Below are 22,788 nucleotides of genomic sequence, written 5' to 3'. Positions count from 1 at the left end.
AGTTTCTAGATCCTCCAAAATTTCTTTGCAGTGTGGTTGTATTAGTTTTCTAATCTGCCATAAGAAGTTACCAAAAACTTAGTGGCCCAAATTCTTATATTTCTATAGTTCAGAAGTCTGCTGTGAATCTCACTGGCCTAAAATCCAGGCATTGGAAGGCAGGAGTTCCTTCTTGGAGGCTATAGAAGGGAATAGGTTTCCTTGACGTTTCTAGAGACTACCAGCATTCCTTGGAGTTCCCTTCCTTCAACTTCAAAATCAGCAACAGAGTAAGCACCTCTCTGACTCTGCTATCGTCATACCTCTTCTTCGGAGTCTCCCTTCTGCCTCTCTTTTCCGCTTTTAAGAACCCTTGTGATTACACTGGGACCATCTGTATCATCTAGGATTATCTCCATATTTAATGTAGCAACCTTAATTTCAATTTCAACCTTAATTTTCAGTGAAATAACATGTCCACAGGTTGTGGGGATGAAGATGTGAACATTTGGGGAGGCATTATTCTGCCTACCATCAAGACTATAATGACCTACACACCCGCCGGCAACATGAGTGTTTCTGTTGTTCCTTATCTTTGCCAACACTTGGTCTTGACAGACATCGGTTTTTGCCAGCCTGATGGAGTGGGAGATGGCATCTCATTTTTTTTGTTGTTTTCATCTTCATTTCCTTAACTGCTTGTGCAGCTAAGCATCCTTTTAGTATGTTTACAGGTCATTTCCCCTCTCACAATTTGACCATTCATATCTTTTGTCTATTTTCAGCTGGGATGTTTGTGTTTTTTTCTTGATTTGTAGAAGCTATTTATTTATTCTAGACACTAGTTTTTTTTTTTTTATCACTTCTAAAGTTGCAATGTCAATGTAGTTGATTTTTTAAAATCTCTTTGTAGTTTATAATTTTTTTGTTATTAAGGTATCTTTCTCTAGCCTAGGTTCATAAACATTTTCTCTTAAAAGCATTATGGTTTTGTTTTTCATATTTGTCCTTAATCCATCTGGAATTTACTTTTGTACATAAAGAATGGATTTTTTGTGTGTATATAAATAATTGTCCTAGCATTTATCAAGTTGTCAGTTGTTTCTCTTCCAATTTTTTAATACCTTCTTCACATGTAAGGTTTCTCATATGTCTGGGTCTGTTTCTGGGTATTTATCATACCTTTACCAGTTATACATTTTGTTAATTGTAGTAACTTTATAATGAATCATTATATCTCATGAGGCAAATTATCTTCTACTTCAAATTCTTCTTGGTCCTCTATATAAATTTCACCATTACTTTGTCAACTTCCTTGAAAAACTACTTTATTTTTTTCTCCCATACTGAATGTACAGACTAATTTGGGATAATTGACATCCTTATGAAATTGAGTGTTCCCATTCAAAAACATATGTCCTTCCATCTATGCAGGGTTTTAAAGAATGTTTTTCAATAAAGTTTTGTGATATTAGCTGTTTCTTATGTATCTTTTAATTAAAAATGATTCCTAGGTATCTCATTTTTGTTGTTGCTATTGTAAATGGAAACTCTTAAAAAAATGTATCATCAGTTGTCTGCTGGTATTAAGAAAGCAGCTGATTTTTGTTTTGATCTTTCAGCCAAAAAAACTTCCTCAATTCTCTTATTAATAATCTGTCTTCACCGCCCCTTAGATTTTCTGTATATAGGCAATCAACTCATAATGATTGATGAAAGCTTTGTTTCTTTTTTTCTGTTCTTATATCTTAATGCTTTTTTTTTTTAGATCCTACTTTCCTGGTTAGAACCTCCAGTACTTCAGTGAATAGAGCTAGTGTCCAAGGTATCCTTTTGTTTTTACTCTTTTTAAGACGTGTGTTTCTAAGGACCCATCATAATATATGTATATGGCTCTATCAATTTTGTTATTTCTGTTTTATTTTTGTTTCTGTACATAAATGATGAATTTTATTAAATGATTTTATGCATCTATAGTCATGATTATATAATTTCTCCTCTAAATTGTTCATGTAATAAATTAATTGATAACTCTAATTTTAACCAATCTTGCAGTCTTGGAGTAAAACTCAACTTGGTTGGTTGGTTATCTTGTATTTTTATGCATATATTGCCAAGTTCGTTTAGCTAATATTTTATTTAAAGCTTTTGCATCTATGTTCTTGAATGAAGCTGACCTTTTGTTATACTGTCCTTGTCTCTTTTTAGTATCATAGGTACTACACATATAGAAAGTATTTAGCACATTCCTGCACACTTCATTCTTAGAAGCAGTTTGTATAAGAAGAGGATTATATATTCCTGGAATGTTTGGTAGAATTTGCTTATTAAACCTTCTGGACAATGTTCTATACATTTCATTATTTCAAACTTCATGTATTGTAAGTTTTAGCAGGTGCTTTTTTGGGGGGGATTTGAGTAGCCATTTATGACAACAGTGAACTTAGTTATGGTATATTAAAATCTCCCCCATCATTATGGATTTGTCAGTTTCTCCTTATAATTTTGTCAGTCTTTAGCGTATATTTTTGAAACTATGTTACTAAATAATTCTAGTAAAGTGTTTATCATACTTTATCCTCTTCTCCCTTACAGTTATTTCCAATTGATATAACTGTAACTATCCTAGCTTTTTTGAATTGCATTTGCTTGGTATGTTCTTTTCCTGCTTTTTTCAAGTTTTTTACTTTGGGCATCTCTAGATTCTTCTGTTTTATGGGTGGCTTTTGTAAGTGACTTATAGCTGGGGACTTTTAAAATATTCCTACTTGACATCTTATGTCTCTTAACTGGAAAGTTTGTTTTATTAATAGTTATGATGACTATTGGTATATTTGGATTTATTTTTACATTTTTAAGAGATTTTATTTATTTACTTGACAGAGAGAGATCACAAGTAGGCAGAGAGGCAGGCAGAGAGAGAGGGGGAAGCAGCCTCCCTGCTGAGCAGAGAACCTGATGTGGGACTCCATCCCAGGGCCTGAGCTAAAGGCAGAGGCTTAACCCACTGAGCCACCCAGATACCTCATCTTGTGTTTTTTATTCATCTTGCTTTGTCTATGTTTTTTCCCTCTTCTTTACCGCTTTTTTGGAAAAAGGTTTGTTTAATTCTAATTATTCTAATAGAATAAGTCTAATTCTAATAATTCTAATTATTGTCTAATTATCTATTATCTAATTATCTAATTCTAATCTAAAAACTCTAATTCTAATAGAATAATTCTAAATATTCTAATCTAAAATTAATTCTAATTCTAAGAATGTTCAAAACGAACATTCTATTTCCTTTTGGTTTTCAAGGCTGTCTTCAAAAAGATAAACATTCCAGACCGAACAAAGCAAAATTAATTTCTCTATCATCTTCCTGAGCAATGAAAGGACTTGAGGTTACTGAAATTAAAGAGTACATTTTGGATGATTTTCTCAGATCCTTCTTCCAGTTCTTTAATATTCTCTTCAGTTTTGCCTATCTGCCATTTAATCCATTCCTTGAGGTTTTAAATTTTTTAATTAATTTTTTATTTGTAGAAGTTACATATGGTTCTTTAAAAAAAAAAAAAATCTGCCTAGGGAGACCTAGTTGGCTTAGTTGGTTAAACTGCCTTCAGCTCAGAGTCCTGGGATCGAGCCCCATGTCTGGATCCTTGCTTTGTGGGGAATCTGTTTCTCCCCTTCTTTCTGCCCTTCCCCTCTCCCCCTGCTCATGCTTATTCTCTCTCTCAAATAAATAAAATCTTTAAAAAAGTGAAAAAAAATTAAAAATCTGCCTCATCTTTTTCTTTTGACAATGTCTTTTTTCTTTATTCGTGTTTCCAACTCCTTGTGTTGGAATTTTACAATTTTAAACACACTCATTTTCTAATTCCTATCTGATATTTTAAGTAAATGAAGTTCTTGGGAGAGGGGTACCTAATCCTTTTTCTGTATCTGCTGATTCTCATTTGTGGTGGGTTGTTTCCTCATATGTTTAAATATTTTTATTGTGAATTTGTTTTTACTGTGGTAGATAGTATACATTTGAATCTTGAACATGTGTGAGGGCAGACCCATGTCACAAACGACTAGGGACCCTGCAGAGTTCAGTCAAAGACATGCTTACTTCCCACTTATTTGTGTTAGGACAGAGGGTGGGGCTATATACACTGAAATCCAATATGTAACTCTCTGAGGGTCTGGCTTTAGGTGAGGTTCTCAATTCCAACTCCCACTCTGGCCTAAGCTTTGCTCCCACCTGGTCATTAACACTTAGTTGTTATAGAACTGATAACCCTAATTTCCCTCTACGCCCCTCCAAGGAGTCCTGGCATCAGCTCTCAGGCTTACAAGTTTGGTTTTTGTTCCCCCCTCTATCATTGGGCCCTGGATACTTCCCTTACTTTATTGGTAGTTCATTTGAACATTTAAGGTTATCATTATAATGTATGCATTTCTAGGTGTTTTTTGCAGGAGAGTTTTCAGCTTATTATTTTGAAGGACGCAGAAATCCCTAAATTTATTTTAAAAACGTGATCTTTGACTCTAAACCTAGTGAAATAATACATTTTCTACATAACACCAGCTTACAAAAAGAGACATTCCTAAAATCAGCTTCTTCCTCTCCCCCAGCAATTTCTTACTTTAGATTTACCAGTTTTGCTTTGTTGTCTCTCATTTTATATATGTGTTTATAAAAGTAGAGCTGCAACTCCAGAAGGATTAAAGATGGAATAACTAAGAATGGACTTGGCTTCTAGAGCAATCAGAAATCTTACTTTAAGTTGGTTTATCTTGGAATCAGGGGAGTAACTTTCACATCTTAGACCTATAAACTGTGTACAAAAGAAAAGTGGGGAAAGTTTTCTATACATAAAGGGCTGTAAAACTGTAAAGGCACCACACAAAATGCTGAAATGATGATCTTGCTTTCATGCCTCTGTGCCTGCTGACTTATTTCTCCCCCTACCTCCCCTCCCTTCCCTTTCATCCCTCAATGCTACCAATTCAAGTTACAACAGCTAATCCTCTGGGGGGACAGTCTTAGCCCAGTTTCCCCACCTCTTTCCCCTCTGACCCTCCTCCAATTAATCTGACGGCGGTGTAAACCTTTGCGGTCTATGATTGTGCAACGTCCACGTTTCCCTCGCCCTCCCACCAGGCCCCCTCCCCTCCAAATTCAGGGGAACTCCAGTTACCGCGGTGCCACCGGCATTACTCATTCATCTCCATTCAGGCTTCCCCCAGCATTTATTAAGGGCTCTGGGCTCCTGCCTTTCACTCTCACTCTCCTCTGCTCCAGCAACACCGCTCACTTGAGAGCTTCTCGCCTCGTGCCCTCGGGCCAGCTGTGGGAAGTGGCCGAAGAACGAACTTTTTGTGTCTCTCTCCAGCAATGCATCTCCCTGTGATTCTGTTCTGCGCTCTCTGGTTTGCGGCGTTGGCGGAGACCTCGGATGATTATGAACTCATGTATGTGAATTTGGACAACGAAATAGACAATGGACTCCATCCCACTGAGGACCGTAAGTTCTCTTTAACTGTTTCTCTGCTAACCCTAACTACATACCCACCTCTTTGGCTCTAAATAGTATACATATACTTTGTAGCCAAGGAAATGTGCTAAAAATTATAGCTTGTTTTGCAAAAGAAAGAAGCACTTTAGGAAAGGGGGAGGTTTCAAAAAGTTACTTCTGTCACAGATACATAACGGCTTGAACCGCATGAAATCGCCGATATTTGCCTGTTTTGAGCCGCATGAACGGCAATTTCACAGTTCCACTTAATATATACCTGCGTAAATGGTCCCTGTCGCTGTCGAGATACTCACACGCTGTTTTTCCGAGGTGTCCTTAAAGGGGAGGGGGTGATGGGGCTGGGCAGGAACTTGGGACCACCGAGGGAGGTCACCTTTGTACAAAGCGCACCCGAGAAAGGCCTGGGCGGCTCGGTAACGTGTATGTCCCTCGCTCTAGCCACGCCGTGTGACTGCCGTCGGGAGCACACCGAGTGGGACAAGCTCTTCATCATGCTGGAGGACTCACAGATGAGAGAGGGCATGCTGTTGCAGGCCACCGACGACGTCCTCCGCGGCGAGCTGCAGAGGCTGCGGGCGGAGCTGGGCCGCCTGGCCGGCAGCCTGGGGAGACCGTGCGCGCCGCCGGCCCCCGCGGAGGCCCGGCTGGACCGCGCGCTGGACGAGCTGCTGCAGGCGAGCCGCGACGCGGGCCGCCGGCTGGCGCGCTTGGAGAGCGCGGGGACGCCGCGCCCGGAGGAGGCGGGGCGCGCCCTGGGCGCCGTGCTCGAGGAGCTGCGGCGGACGCTAGCCGACCTCCGCGCTGTGCAGGGCTGGGCAGCCGGGCGCTGGCTGCCAGCAGGTAAGGACGCCGGGCGGAGCGGCTCCGGCTCCCCCCGCCCACGCCTCCCGCCCCTCCCCACAGCCCCCACACATCCTGCGTCTTTGTCCTCGGAACGCGCGTGGCGGGAAGCCTGGTGGCGGTCCTCTAGGGGCAGCTTCAGTGGGGACACACACACCTCTGTTTCCCCATGCACGCTCACAGGCCTCAGAAACACCGTACAAGGCGCGAAAACTGGCTTTAAAAAGTATTCTCCAGCCCCCGGGAACCGAGAAGAGAGCTACGGACATAGACATCACAGTCTTGAAATAGACGTCAGGGGCCCCTGACACCCGATCCGACCGGGCAGTCCAGGAGCTCTATTGGCCGGTTTTAACCGTGACCTCTCTAGCTGTCCGGCTTCCCTCCGTTTGGGATTTCCACTTCTTCTAATTTTAGCCTGTCTCTCTCTTTAGCGGAGCTCTGGTTCCCCGCGCTATTTCAGGGCCCAGCCTAATTCTTTTATCAACACGTTCCGATTCCTGGGCCGGCCCCTCCGCCCCGCTGGTTCTGGCAAGAGACTTGAGACTGAACCCCATCTCCTGAAGGATTAGTGGAATTCCTGAGGGGTCCCCCAGGCCCCGGGGTCTGTGGAATTAGCCCGCTAGAGGGGAGGTCTGAGTATGTGAGGTTTGGACTGGGCGGGATCCACAGTGAAATGGTCTGCTGTGGGAGCAAATGGGTAACCCTCCTCCCCAGGGCTTTAGGGGGTCAGGACCAAACAGGAGAGAGGCGGTTCAAACCGGATACAACTTGTTGAACTCCCCTGTAATATGAATGAATCTCCAAACACAAATGGGCCTGAAATAATACTTTTGAAATAATACATTTGAATAATACATTTGAAAGATTGTTAAAGTAAATGAGACGATTTGGAGCCAAATAGCCCTCATTTAGGAGTCAAAATTTCTAAGAGATAGTAGTGCAAAAAAATCTTTTGTGGGTTATATTAGAAAATCAATGACTTGGTTAGAAAATATAACTTACACTGTTCCTGAGACCCTCATGAACAGAAAACAATTACAGTGTCATCCTTCTTTATATTTACAATAAACCAACTCATCTGTTGGGGTAGGAAGAAGAATTGTAAGCATGTGTGACAGCATGTTTCATTTAAATTTGCAGAAACCATAGCAGAGTAACAGTCTTCCCTAAATATTTGCGGACTGTTTATCAGTACTGAGCATAGTTTCTTGAATATTCAGTACCGGTTCAGAGACCTAAAAAGCATAAAATCAAATATACAATAGATCTTCAATGTAAGTGACAGAGACAAATTATAATTCTGTGGCTATTTTTTAATGGATGAAATTGTCTTGTCTTTGGCAAACTATGAGAAATGACTGTACATACAGTGTATCCCCCAAACTGAAGAATTAATGCTAATTTTCACTCTCACCTCTGTATACTAGTTAGAGCAGAGAGAGATGTATTTCTGAGTTCTGACATGTTAATTTTTTATTATATCCAATAGTATTTTTACCCACATGGTTTGATTTCTCCTTTTTGGTTTCCTGCCAGCTTGGTTTCTAAGGGATTCCTAATTATTCTGTTGTCGGCCTCCTAAGAACCTGGTTTTAATTTTGTTTGGTCTTTGATAATGTAATCAGAAAAACCTATTAGTTAAAAGCCATTTCATGTGAGAGTTTCTGACTTTTTGAAGAGATATCAAGAGGCTCAATCACTGGTCCCCACCAAAAAAGCCACAAAAAAACTGTGAGCACGAAATTCCACTCCATGAGCTCACATAGCTGTAGCCAGTGGAGCCTGCAGGGAAAGCTGGGTCTCTCAGAGGCAATCAAGGAATGCTTTGGAATGCAATCTTGACTGCCTGGGTTTATTTAAACAGGAAATCAGTTAATTGAACTGCAGTAGGCCCCCTCCTGAACACTACTTTACTGGGACATTACAGAGTATATTTCAAATGGTCATGCATATGGTGATCTTTTGTTCCACAGTCTTTGTTTAATTTAATTTACACAGCTAGGGGAAAAACAATATCTACCAATTTCATTTGAAACAAGAAAGCCTCATTAAGAATGAATCTTAAAAGTCTTCAAAAATTTGAATTATTCAGTGAAAAAGAAAATACCAAAATGTGACAGGACCAATTTATGCTTTAGTATTGTAGTTACTTTTATACGATTTTCTGAATCTCAGGATTTCTTTGACTATTTGTAGGTACACATCTGTTTAATTTTTTAGGACAGAACCTTGCCCTCAATCACTTGCAGCATTTAACTTTAGTTTAACACTTGTTTGTTTAACACTGTTTGCATGGATGTTTGGTGCCTTCCAGTTCTGTATGTTTACCAGTTAGTCTTTGAGGCTCTGGAACTTGCTTATCAGAACTACTTTATGATAAATCTTTAGTTTGTTATGAAGTGAATGCCTAGCCTTCATTTAGATTTTTTTTTTTTTAATTCTTTTTCTGGTCTCTTATTCACATGAAGTTATCACAGAGCAGAGCTCATCTACGAAAGGTTTTAGCACATTTCCAGAGACACCTAGGTCTTCACTTTGGCATCTCTAGCTCCCTGACTAAGCATGTGAACTGGACTTTACTATTCTCCCATTGCGGTGTCTGAGCATCTCCTTCTAAGTGCTCTTCAACAGAAATATGTTCTCCACCATGCCCCTTGGAAGAGTTCCATCTTCCTTAAAGGTTTTTTCTATTGCTGCCTAAATAGTATTTATAAGCATGTGGACAAAATAAGAGTTTTTAAGAATAGTAAAACAAACTGAATTCCATCTCTCCTAGCCAAATCAAGGGGTTCTTTTCCCATTAAGAAGCAATGCAGTGTGTTATTTTAAGGGTGTGGCTTCTGCAACCACAGTGCCCAAGTTCAAACCCCCAGTTTTACCACTTACCAGCTAGTAAGCAGAACCAAGTTACTTAGTGATCTATGCCTTAGTTCTCTCATCTGTAGAAAGGGAATATTAAGACTATCTCTTAGGATTGATAAGTAGGATTAAAACATTCAGAGTGATGAGAACAGTACATGGTGAGTGCCCAGTAAGAGTGAGTCATAATTGTTATACACTGTTGTCTTTCAAAGGTAGATTTCTACAAACTTTGCAAGTTACAAGTATCTGGAATATACAGAGTATTAAAATTTCTGCAATTGACAGTCCTAGAGTTTCATTTAAAAATGTATGTTGCCAGTGAGTGAATGGGTGAGCTAGGCCCATTGAATTTCATAGGTTTGATTGTTTTATTCTGGAAGTTTGGTGAAGTCAAGAAGAGGGAAACAAGTCTGGCACTAAGTTCTTGGAAACTACAGCATCATTGTTTGAAGTTAACGCATAATGACCCAATATTTTCATTAAAAAAAAAACAAAAAGGGCACCTGGGTGGCTCAGTGGGTTAAAGCCTCTGCCTTCAGCTTGGGTCATGATCCCAGGGTCCTGGAGTCCAGCCCCATATCGGGCTCTCTGCTCAGCAGGGAGCCTGCTTCCTCCTCTCCTTCTCTCTCTGCCTACTTGTGATCTCTATCTGTCAAATAAATAAAATCTTTTTTTTTTTTTTTTTTTTTTTTTAAAGTAACAGCAGAAAATAAGCTAGGGGAAGTGGTTTCCATTATTTTCTGAATTTGGGCAATCTGGCTACCCTGCATGCCTTCTCCACTTAGATGCTTCATTGAGTAGGACTGACAATTGACTTTCCTTATTCCAGTTTTCTTTGCTCTACCAAGATCACGCTTGAAGCTCCTCAAGCCATAATGGGATACAGCATATCATTTTCAGTTGTGGTCGTTAAAGTGCCTGTGCTAAAATACCTAAATGCGGGAATCATTTCTGAATGAATTTATATTTTCTCTTATATTCTTACTTTCCTGCTCCTCTAGGTTGTGAAACAGCAATTTTATTCCCAATGCGTTCCAAGAAGATTTTTGGAAGCGTGCATCCAGTGACACCGATGAAGCTTGAGTCCTTTAGTGCCTGCATTTGGGTCAAAGCCACAGATGTATTAAACAAAACCATCCTGTTTTCCTATGGTACAAAGAGAAACCCATATGAGATCCAGCTGTACCTCAGCTATCAGTCCATAGTGTTTGTGGTGGGTGGAGAGGAGAACACACTGATTGCTAATACCGTGATTTCCCTGGGAAAGTGGACCCATCTGTGCAGCACCTGGAATTCTGAGAAAGGGCGCACATCCTTGTGGGTAAACGGTGAGCTGATGGCTACCTCAGTCAAGATGGCCACAGGTCACATTGTTCCTGAGGGAGGAATCCTGCAAATTGGCCAAGAAAAGAACGGCTGCTGTGTGGGTGGTGGCTTTGATGAAACACTGGCCTTTTCTGGAAGACTCACAGGCTTCAATATCTGGAACCGTGTTCTCAGCAATGAAGAGATAAGAGAGACCAGTGGAGCAGAGTCTTGTCACATCCGGGGAAATGTTGTTGGGTGGGGAGTCACAGAGATTCAGCCACATGGAGGTGCTCAGTATATCTTGTAAGTGTTGTGAAACTCTACTTGAAGCCAAAGAAAGAAACTCACATTTTAAACATATGCCAGTTGGGACGGTCTAAAAACCTCAGTGCATATTAAGAACACTTTAGACTAATGAAGGGGAGAGTTGAGATCAATATTTATCTTGGCAAAATACTGAATAAACAGTTGAAGAGAAGACATTGGAGAATGCTTTTGGGGATACTGTTACTAGATTTTATGCCATGGTGCTTTGAGATTAATGCTGTGTCTTTGTCAGATAAACTCTCAAATAATTAAAAGGACTGTATTGTTGAAAAGAAGGACAATTGTTTTACTTTTCTTTGGTTAATTTTGTTTTGGCCAGAGATAACTTTTATATCGGGAGAAAAATAAAATAACATTTGCTGTCCATTGTTCATTGTTCTTGGTATGTACCTTATTATAAAAAAATGATAAAAACATATTTATACTACAATGTGACTTAACAAATGCAAATGTAGTTTATGTGTTATCAAATGTCTCTTTTTTGAGAAGATAGTTATATAAGTTATATTGTAAAATGGTTTTGTATTAATTTTATTAAGACTATTTTTGTAAAACTCTACTGTAAATAAAATATTTTATAAAACTACTTCATGTCATGTAATTATAAATTTAAAAGATGCTTTGGAGCAAAACTACACTCTTAAAGTAGGAACTAGTTTTCAGATACTAATCTATTGTGTAAATAGTAATAATATTGTTAGAAACAAACTATAGAGTTGATTTAAGCTTTGGCTTCCTATAAATCATGAGCAAGAAATCTGATCTTGGCTAAGTCAATTCATCTCTCTGGGTTTTAGTTTTATCAACTGAGAAATCAAGGAATTGAGGAGATATTGATCTGTAGGTCCCAATTTGATGTTTCTATGACCGTATGCAACATTCTATCATATGTAATACAGAAACAAAATATCAGAGTTCCCCAAATATACATGACCAGGATTGTTCCTGGGAAGATCTAAGAATTTGGAAAAACCACTCCTGCCCTCAAAAAATACCCATTCTCTTACTCATGCCTGAAGGAGAGGCCAGTCAAGATCCTTCAGCCTAGAGATGGGGAAGTACCTCTCAACCACACTACAGTTCTCTCCTGTCAAGGCTAGGCAGGTGTAATAGAAGACCGCTGCTTCTGAAAGTCAGCAGCAAATGTGGTAGAGCCACACTGATGATGAGTCTGCCTAACAATAGGGCCAGATAATCTCTGGTTTGTGAGGTTTGGAGAACAAGGCCAGGAGCAGTTATCAAACCACATTTTATAACTAGCTAGTTGACAAGTTACTTAACTCTCCTGGGTCTTCTCAGTAAAAGAAGCAACTTGGTCTTTCAGTGCCTTTAGCAATAAAATGTCATGAATCTAGAAATCTTTGAGGATGCTGATGACATCAGTAGAGCTTGATCCCATTTATGAGGTCCACAAAATCAGGATGATTGATCTCTAAAAAGAGTGTTCACAGTTATGAGGTCATAGGCCAGTCACTGGCCCATGGAGATTACATGATTCAAGGTTGTCCTTGAAGGGCCATAGGTAAGTCCTTGTTTAGCCTTTATCTCTATGACCTGAATGTTTAAGTGGAAGGTGAAACACTGGACCCAATGTAAGCTGAGAGTTCGGCATGACTTCAATTTCCCCATCTCAGCACAAATTAGATTGGTTCAAAAGATCTAATATGATGCAGGCCAAAATACATGCAAACTCATAGGTTGACAGTTAAACATAAGGGCCTTTTAAATTTTTCTATGGGAATTACACATTTAAGGTAAAGAAGCAGCAAGTTGAAGAAAAGGAATTCTTGGGTTACTAAAGTAGAAATTTCATCTACTACAGCAGTAAATACAGATAAGTGTTTCAAGGGACTTCTGATTGTTTCCTCATACCTATTTTCTCTCTTTTCCAAAGGAAGAAAATTCTGGTTTCAGTGGTTGTTATGCCCACTCAGAGCGAAGTCTAGATTTTCTAGCATCAGTTGCAGCTGTGTGTGGCCAGATGACTAATTGCTGGCTGATGTTGAAATACTGAACATGATTCCCTTTCCCTTCCACTTGACTGGAATATGGTTGTGATGGCAGGAGTTTCAGCAACCATCTGAGATCACAAAATTCGGTGCAGCAATACAGAAGAAGCTTGGCTCTCCCGTGTTGTGAAGATGTTGCTAGTCCTGGGCTGCCTGTTCCTGCACTTCTCTAATATGAAGAAAACCATACTTTTGTTGTTTTAAATCCACTACTGTTTGACCACCTAATCTGATCCAAGAGGACAATTTTTTTAAAAAAATCGAAAAGACCACACACACTTTATTTCCTCAAAACATTCATAGACTATACTCAGAAAGTCTATTTCCCAAATTCTCAGGAAGTTGGCTCTCTGGCTTTTTTTTTTTTTTTTTTCTCTAATATGATTTATTGAGTTTCAAATACAGAGTGTCAGCAAAAGGAAGAAGTAAGAAATGTGTAAAACTGAAGATAAATTTTCTAAAAAAAAAAAAAAAATCAGTATTCTGGTTTAGTTTGTCACATTGGCTAAGAGTTTCATTCACCAGAATGGTTATTAGGGGCATCATTATATCCTGGCATTATAAAGTAATTGTGTAAGATGACTCAAGTTATTAGGAGGAAAAAATGCATTATATATATAAAATACAAAATATTAGGTATGTGTGTGCTAAAGTGACCAGCTGTTCTGGCTTGCCTGCTATTGTCCCAGCTTTAGCACTGAGAGTCCTGTGTCCCAGAAAACCCTTCAGTTCTTGGCAAATTGTGACAGTTTGTCACATTGTCACTCTAGTATGTACATCTGTATGTCAACAAAGCAATATTTTGGCAGAGGTATATATGAATATATGAACAAAATAGAGTTAATATATTTTCCTTGTCTATTACAATGTAAATTGGCTTTTAGTGAAATGTTAATTCCTTTAAAATATATTCAGAAGATTTTACTCCTAAGTATATATTATAGAATTTAAGGTTTGGTATTTACAATTATTTAGTTAACTTCACTTGAACAATTATATTTTCAAACAGAAGAAATCATCATTGATTTTTACTTTTTTTCATTAAATTTTATATTAGGAAGCTCTTCTTTGAGAAACTTACTAAGGCCAAATGTTTCCAGAACTCTCTTCTAGCCACTTAATAAATAGCACTCAAAAAGTTAAAAATCTTGGTCACAGTAATTATAAACATTCACATCTATATTCATAGATTCAATGAACTGGAAAACTGAAATTACTGATGCTTGCATTCAGTTATAAATCCAGACTGTGGAAGAAAGTGCGCTGGTCTTAGGCTCAGAAATTCACCATTTGATTCCTAGAACACCAATACCTCCCAAACAGAAGAAGCTGGGCCTTCCAACTAGTCTTTATGGGTCTCACATTAACCAAGAAATTAGGGATAACAGGACTTGCCTTCCCTTGCTGAAGGATTTTATGAAAATGACAAAAACTGATAATACATCTAAGTGTACTTTCTGAACCATAAAATAATATTTGAAATAAAATTTGTCTTTAAAAAAGAAGTTTTTCCAAAGTGCGCCCAGTGCATTAAAGAAAAAAGGAGTAAGCATGCAAAAATAACAAATAAGCGAATATAAAGATTTCCTTATATTGTGGCTAAGTTATTCTCAGCAGGTCTGCCCGGGGATGCGCCTCTCCGTGCAGGCCTTCTTTTACTTCACAGCAACATCTGCTGGTGGAGTCAAGAAGGTGCAAACTCCGGAGTGCAACTATCCCAGACTTTGTTAACAATTCAGAAGAGGTCCTCTTCTGTTTCAAGATGTGTCTTTCTTGATCCACATTTGGGTTGGCTTTTTAGAGCATCATTTTTAGTATTTCCCTACGTGTATTATTATTAAGTTTGAATCTTCTTAATAAGATTGCTTCGTAGTCTGTTTCCTAGAAATTGAATTAATAAATTCTTTCTCAACAACTTGCAATACGCTGAACTTAAAACTTTGTTCCTTAAGAATAATCATATCATGAATCTTTAATGGCTATATATGTCCCCAGGGAGTATAAAACTCCACAGATAAATTTGGTTCTGCCTTTAATATTGTAATATGGACCTGGTACATGGCAGATGCTCAATTTGGTTTGACAATGACAATAGTGTTGATTATGATAATGATGATGATAAGAAACATCATAACCATTGATGAACTACGTGCCCAGCATTGTGCAAAGTATAACTGCTTTATCCACTTACGCCTCACCTCACCCTATGTGGTACGTATTATTACTACCATAATAAATGAGAGGTTAATTTTCTATCTCTATTTTCTGAGACAGCTCACCCGTCAGTGGTTTGAATTTTGTCTCACATAGAGAAAGAAATGAGGTGAATTTATCATAATTAACTAGACAGTCTCTTCTAGACTTTTGCCAGTAAGTCAGAAAGGAATTTGGACTCTTGCTGAGACAATATTACATTTTGTTTCCAAAGACTTTCTACTTAAGTTTCCAATCATTTGAGGTCATCTTGTGATCTGTGCCAGAGGACCTTATAAAAGGCATACTGACAGAGAGGCATGTTTCCTTATTATGACCACTGATTCAGAAACGTAGGGGAAGAGACTTTTAGTTTTGATAGGAGTGATGTGCATTGCATCACAGAGTTCCAAATCAAAATTTGGAAAGGGTTTCCTGGTAAGTCCTCAAATAATCCCTTACAGTTAGAGATACCCTCTCCAAAAAACCTGCCAGCTTTTGGGGTAAAAGACACACTCAATTATGTTGCATTAAGCAATGGTCCCGCTTTTATATGCCAACACTGGGCAGGTTTTACAATGCATCCACATGGCAAAGAACAAGTCTGGAGAATTATTCAGGAATACTGAAAAATGACTCCCACTCTGAAAAGGTGGTGATGCCACAAAATATTAAATTACTTCTGATATTATTTAAGTGGAAAACAAATATATTACCTAAGTGATATCCTTGTTTTTTTTTTACTTTTACTTTTTTATTTTTTATAAACATATATTTTTATTTTTTAATTCAAGGGGAAGAATTTAATTTTTGCCATTAAGTATGATTCTAGTTGTAGGTTTTTGTAGATTATACTTTATTAGATTAAGCATGTTCCTCTTCTATTGCTAGTTTGTGGAGAAGTTTCTTTTTTTGTCATGAACAGGCTTTGAATTTTACAAAACAATACCTATATACCTATGCATATAGGTATACAGGTGTGTGTGTGTGTATATATATAATTCTCTTATATATACTATTATAGACATAATACACATAATACATACATATACATACATAATATCCCCTTAATCAGTTTCTGGAAGTTCTTCAAAATTCCTAGTTTTCAAAAAGCTCTTTTATTTACTTGAGAGAGAGACAGAACATGTGCACATAAGCAGGGAGAGGGACAGAGAGAGAGGAAGAAGCAGAATTCCCCACTGAGTAGGAAGCCCCAGGTGGGCTTGATCCCAGGTCCCCAGGATCATGACCAAAGGCAGATGCTTAGCTGACTGCACCACCCAGGCACCCCATCGAAAAACTTCTTTCCCATGCATGGGTACTGAATTTATGGGCTGCTCTTATTGATCGGATGACTTTTTGACCTGTTAGTCTGTTACTGGGGGGAATTACATTTTGAATATTAAGACATGCTGGCATTCTTAAGATAAACTCAACTGAATCATTATGAATTTTATAAAATGAGGATAACAAAGGTTCTTCCCTCATAAGATATTGGGAGAATTACCTGACTTAAAAGACCAGAAAATGCCCCTGGGGATAAAAATACATTATATGTTTATAAAAAATAAAAAATTAAAAATTAAAAAAAAAGACCAGAAAATGATACACAGAAAGCACTCAGAAATGTAAACTATTATTTTCCTTAAGCATGGCTGGAGTCATTTTGATTTGTGATTTATGCAACTATGTTCATAATTAAGATGGACCTGATTTTCCTTTCTTATATAGTCTTATTCTAGTTTTTTTTTTTTTAAGATTTTATTTATTTATTTGACGGAGAGAGATCACAAGTAGGCAGAGAGACAGGTAGAGAGAGAGAGAGGGAAGCAGGCTCCCCACTGAGCAGAGAGCCCAATGTGGGACTCGACCCCAGGACCCTGAGATCATGACCTGAGCCGAAGGCAGCGGCTTAACCCACTGAGCCACCCAGGTACCCTGTCTTATTCTAGTTTTGATATCACATGTATACTAGCCTCACAGAATTAGTTGGAGAATGTTTTTTAATTATCTGAAAAAGTTTAGCCAAGCCTGTAATTATTATTTACATGTTTGTTCTAATTTATCTATAAAATTGGGGATGATTTAAAAATGCTGATATAATTGTCTTATTTGTTATAGGCATATTCAGGTTTTCTAACCCCTTAGTTCTTAAGTATGCACCAAGGCAGTATTGCTTGTGCCTTTGATCTTTTCTCCAAATGGAAGGACTTTTCACAGTTACTTTCTCACTGGGAGAATTGCAGAATATAAAACAGACAAATGGAGCCTAAGCAATTTAAATAAAATCAATTTCTATTTACATTTAATATAAAAGTCAATATTATTACTTATATATAATTACTAATAATTAAAAGTAGTAAAAATCGTCTTGGAATTATTGAAATATTTGCCTTCAAGGAGAGATACATAAGCTTATTTGACAGCCTCCCATGATTGACTTACAAGCATAAAGGAGGCATTTCATTTTGAATCAGAGATAGACCGGTATAAAACAAACGAAAAATAAAACCAGTGGAGTAATACCAACTAAGCATAAGAAGCAGTCACCACTGGCATACCACAAGTCTTGCCTGGCTCCATCTGATCTACTTTTTCATTAGTATTTTAAAATGAAGGGAGAGTGGTTCTATTCATAAAATTTCCAGATGCCAAGAACCTGGGAAGAACTGCGGATACCTTGAGTTGGAAGAATCATTATCCAGTAATGTCTTGTTATGCCAAAGCAGTGGGTTGACTCTCTAACAAAGAAAGTATAAAAGGAGAAAAGTAAATACATAAAGCTGTTTGTTGGTATCCAGCATTCATTTTAGCCATTGCTGGCAACAGCCCTGGATTTGGTCCAGTACCCCATTCATGTGGTACTGCAGTTGACCCCCATCTCCTGCTTTGACGGTGGTTCATTACCCAAGCCTGGTCACCTGAAATATTGTATTCCCTGACAATAATGATGGATTGGTTCAGAAATGAGCATGTGACACATGTCAGGTCAAACAGATACGAGACTGAATGTGGAGTTTCTTTTGCTTAATTGGTATTCATGATGATGTGAGTTGGAAGCTGCAGAGGGTCATAGCATAGAGCATGAAAATCCAATCCAAAGAAAGCAGAGCTGAGTAATGACTCTTGGGACTGCCATTGAGCCCTGAACCAAGCCATGTGGAAAGTCTGATACACTTATGCACTTATCAGTCTTGTATTTTGATAAGAAGTTCTTCTTCCTTCCCCTCCTCTCTTTCATTCCTTTTCTTCTTACCCTCTCCCCCCCCTTTTTTCTTTTCTTTCTCATCTTCATTATCACCATCATTGTCATCATCATCAAGTTATTTTTATCTGGGGTTTCTATTACTTAAAATACTATTAACTAGTAACACGGGACAATAATAGGACTTTTGTTGTGCAGTTCTTCTGGGGATTAAACGATATAATCCTATAATCCATATAAAGTGCTTAATACAATATTTGACATAACAAAAGCATGAGATAAATTTTTGCCATTGTAGTTATAATTGTTATTATAATCATTGTTATCATTGAGAAGATGACCATTTGGTGTGGATTTAAGTATTGCTTGTGTACTTCAGTTAAACTATGTTTAATGTCCCAACATAAGATTCTATAATTTTTAAATTCTAGTCTTATTAAAAAAAAAAAGGATCAAATCAAGAAACTGCAACAGTTCAGCATTTTCTATAGAAATAGAAAAATGGGAGACTGCAGATTAAAGTAATATAAGTTAAGGAGGAAGACCTAGAGAGGAAAAAACTATAGGTAAAGAAAAAAAGAAATCCTAATGATGGCTTCTAAAGCTAATTGCAGGGAATATATGACATATGTGCAGAGCAGAAAATTTACTGAGAGAGAGTAAGATCCCCTCTACTTTGCCGGTCTAAGTTTGATGGCCTCATGTGAACCATTACAGAGTTTTACAGACACATTAGTCTTAAAAATCTAAGCCCTAAAATATGTAGTCACAACTTCTTTTAGTCAAATTATCATTTCTTTTATGGTAATTTTTATAGTGCCAGATCAAATAAACCAAATCATCTGTTTATTTCAAATGCTTGCAGTGAATTCAGAAAGTGCATTTTGTGTTTCAAAAGATTTCTTGCATTGAAAGTGCATTTCAAAAAAAGAAAAAAGAAACAAATACATGAGTAAGTTGTTGGCAGCTGCAAAGAAACAATTCATTTCTGTGTTGTTGTTGTTGTTGTTGTTGTTGTTGTTTTCAATAAATCTGTTAGTTACAAGTCTAACTATCAAGGTTTTAAAATTGTGGTGTATATATGTGTTTGTAATATCATACAAAATCTGTTCCAAATACATAGCCAAGATGTTGAAAAAAGTGTAACTGCTTTTCTGGACTTTTAGAAAATTTATTATCATGATTAAAAATTAAATTAGCGGGCGCCTGGGTGGCTCAGTGGGTTAAGCCGCTGCCTTCGGCTCAGGTCATGATCTCAGGGTCCTGGGATCGAGTCCCGCATCGGGCTCTCTGCTCAGCAGGGAGCCTGCTTCCTCCTCTCTCTCTCTGCCTACTTGTAATCTCTCTCTCTGTCAAATAAATAAATAAAATCTTTAAAAAAAAAAAAATAAAAAATAAAAATTAAATTAGCAATTCAATCCTGTAGCCAAAGAAAATGGGAAATGAATGATACTGACTAGTAATATCAATGACAGATCTTTAGAGGGGAACACAGGTAGAGTGATGAATTTCCCAGTGTCATGGCTGGGGTTCAGACATATCTGGGCATCCAGTAGACCACAGGGTGGGGGGCTGGTCAGATGTTCTGGAGAGGCCAGTGCTAAGAACTCTATGTGGGAATGTCTGATACAATGAAACAAACCTTAGTCCTTGGTGGGCCATAGTTATTTTGAGAACTGGGTGACTGATTTGTTGCTAGCCTGACTCTTAGCTGGATAGGTGAGCCCACAAAAGAGAGAGAACATTTTAGAACAGAAGGATACATTTTACTGCAAACTTGGGAACAAGTTGGTATTGAGAGCTAAGCGTATCAAAGTGTAACACCAAGGAAGGAGACAGGTGTCCCCCCCCCCCCACACTTCCCCCCATCCTGCCTCAGGCTGCCACATGAAATGAGTGTACTGAGGACGGGTGGATCCTGAAGCTTCAGGGGTAGCAGCCACAGAGTTTGCTGGGCTTCGGGTGGTGTAAGTGGACACCACCATAAGCCATGCCAGGAAGCATGGAGACGATAACAGCATGGGTTTATGGACTGGTCTGGATACCCAGAAAGGGAGCATTTGTGGGACACCCTTCGAAACTCTAAGAAATACTTGGTCTGGGAGAGTTGACATTCAACTTGAGCACCTGGGGTATGTGGCAGTAAAATCTGGGTCAGGATACTCATGGACCTCATACTTTCTTGTTAATGGGAACTAGGGACATTGGGCACATATCACATAACACCATATACTGTTCTCTGACCCCAAATAAAAAAATATTAGAAGAAAAAAAAAACATGGTTTCTGATAGATCTGAAGCCAAAGGAGGGGGAAAAATAAAAACAGTAAGACAAAGGGAATATTTTGATTGGACTAACTTGATCTCTTTCATGAAAATGTGAAACAATTAACAGAGATGTCCTGATCTGATTTTTTTACAGTAAATTTAACTAACACAATTACAAATTATTCCCAAATCTTGTTCACATTTAAGAAGTCTTCACCTGTTCTCTTCTGTGTTTTATCTAACATTTCTTGCTTTTGGAAACCAAAGGCAGAAGTGGTTTTCCACCTCCCACTGAGAATAATGGACACATTCCACGCAGTACAGACAGGTAGGTTCTCCACAAATGGTAGCTGGACAACGTAATCAGAAGCATGGTAAACACCATTCTCCAAATTGACAGACGCAGAGTTGGAAGAGAGAGAGCTTACAACTCTCCTATGAGTTCAAATAATTCATCTCTTCAGTAAAGATGAGAGACATGGACTCAGCCAGCCCAAGAAACCTCACCCGTGTTCACCAGTCAACTAGTGGCAAAGCAGAGGATCGAACATACCTCTCAATATTCTAGGCCCCCCTTTCCACCAATCATTAAAATGGTTCATGAAAATACTTTAAAACCACTCCTAAAAAACATCCCCAAGCTCAGCCATTGTATCATACCTTGGAGTATGCTCTTTACTATAACGTCTGTGTGATTAGCCAGGAGATCTGCCTTGGTGATCGCAGCCAGGGACAGGTAGTTGGACATATTTCTGCATAGTTCCTTGTTGCTTCTGTGGAGGAATTTCACTGCGATGGGAATGGCTAATGCCATCACAGGGGGCCGGTTGTAATTCTGAGGAAACATAAGAAAGCAACAAAGAATAAGTCGTTCATTATTTATCATCCAAAAGATATTTATTGAGCTAATCTCCAGAATGCAGCTGTGAAAACACGGGCCCCACCCTGTTTTCATTATATAGGGGCCTCTGGGGATTCTTGTCCTTGCTGGGGAGACTTGGAGGCAAACAGGCAGTGAATAGGCTGATGAGGGCACAGACAGGCAAGTGCAGGATGCTGAGGGAACAAAGAAAAAATACAGAACCCAGTCCTGGAGGGTGTCCAAAAGCTTTCTGGAGGGAGTGATGTCTTAGCTGGACCTGGTGGATGAAGAGGAGATGGCTCCATGATGGCAAGGAAAGGGGTAGACAGAAGAGGTGACAGAGAGCAGGCACCACTGGAACTGTGAATAGTTTTGCACAGTGGGAGTGCGGTACCTGTGAGAAGGCTGGGGTAGGGAAGTGAGCACAGGGACAGGAGAAGTGAAAGGGGCATGATTTAGAAAGATCTGGCATTCCATGACAAGGAATTTGGAATTGATCCTTAAGGTGATCAGGAATCATTGATGACAAAAGTAACTCCTCAGATTTATATTTAACAACCTAAGGAATGTTGAACACGGTGCCTTCTGACTGTATCTTAAAAACTCAGTCAGTGAGATTCAGAAGAAAAAAGTGAATGAACATAAGACTAAAAACTAAAGAAATGCTGACTCCTAAAATAATTCTCTTTTTGTTTTACTTTATGATTGGCCATCAATATCCTTACATATAAAATAGTGTCATCAACATTTAATCACCTAATTAGGGAATAGTTAAAAATATAAATTATTTCCTTAAAAATGAAGGGTTAGGGATGCCTGGGTGGCTCAGTGGGTTGAGTGTCTGCCTTCAGCTCAGGTCATGATCTCAGGGTCCCGGAATTGAGTCCTGTGTCAGGCTCCTTGTTTAGTGGGGAGCCTGCTTCTCCCTCTGCCTGCCACTACTTCTGCTTGTGCTCTCTCTCTCTCTATCTCTGACAATTAAATAAATATATATATATTTTAAAGAATTTGTCTTCACTGCCATCAACTATTCTGACCATCAACCCCATCCTTTAGCCTATTAGGCAAAGGCTGCACACTGTACACTATAATATTATTATATTAGAAATAAAAGGCAGTTATTTTTATGTAACCATTCATGTGAAAAGTGCTTATATCTTTCCAGCTGTGAATTACTCCCTCCCTCTAATACCACCCACAATTCTAGGTTTGGGGTAGGCGTTCAATAAACATCTGAGAAACTGAGTAACCAATGAAGTAAATATAAATCTATTGTGATAGCTGTCATCCGGAACAGAATGTGACAGAAACGGAGGCACGGAGGTGGGGGGCCCATTTGCTCCTATGTCTCTTGTTCATATTGCTGCCAGCAATGGCTGAGTATGGGTCTGAACCTCCAATGTCATCCATTTTCTGGATATT

General features: G+C 38.6%; 2 protein-coding genes across 2 annotated transcripts in view; one reads left to right on the top strand and one right to left on the bottom strand.

Annotated features, from left to right (window-relative positions):
* Positions 1–22,788, bottom strand: part of VEPH1 (ventricular zone expressed PH domain containing 1) — a 247,870-nt gene that overhangs the window by 184,164 nt on the left and 40,918 nt on the right. The window contains 1 exon segment of the mRNA XM_059163672.1: positions 21,165–21,339. Coding sequence (XP_059019655.1) covers positions 21,165–21,339 — 175 coding nt within the window.
* Positions 5,063–11,383, top strand: PTX3 (pentraxin 3). The gene is made up of 3 exons (XM_059163673.1): positions 5,063–5,477; positions 5,928–6,329; positions 10,196–11,383. The coding sequence occupies exons 1-3, from the start codon at positions 5,348–5,350 to the stop codon at positions 10,807–10,809; spliced, it is 1,146 nt and encodes a 381-aa protein (XP_059019656.1). The 5' UTR covers positions 5,063–5,347; the 3' UTR covers positions 10,810–11,383.

The sequence above is a fragment of the Mustela lutreola genome, chromosome 2 (assembly GCF_030435805.1).
Source record: "Mustela lutreola isolate mMusLut2 chromosome 2, mMusLut2.pri, whole genome shotgun sequence".
Classification (NCBI taxonomy): Eukaryota; Metazoa; Chordata; class Mammalia; order Carnivora; family Mustelidae; genus Mustela; species Mustela lutreola.
This window is presented reverse-complemented; position numbering and strand designations above follow the sequence as displayed.

Coding starts and splice junctions, on each gene's coding strand:
- PTX3 (XM_059163673.1), top strand. CDS start 5,348: ATGCATCTCCCTGTGATTCTGTTCTGCGCTCTCTGGTTTGCGGCGTTG. Junction 5,478..5,927: donor ACTCCATCCCACTGAGGACC/GTAAGTTCTCTT, acceptor CCCTCGCTCTAG/CCACGCCGTGTGACTGCCGT. Junction 6,330..10,195: donor CGGGCGCTGGCTGCCAGCAG/GTAAGGACGCCG, acceptor CTGCTCCTCTAG/GTTGTGAAACAGCAATTTTA.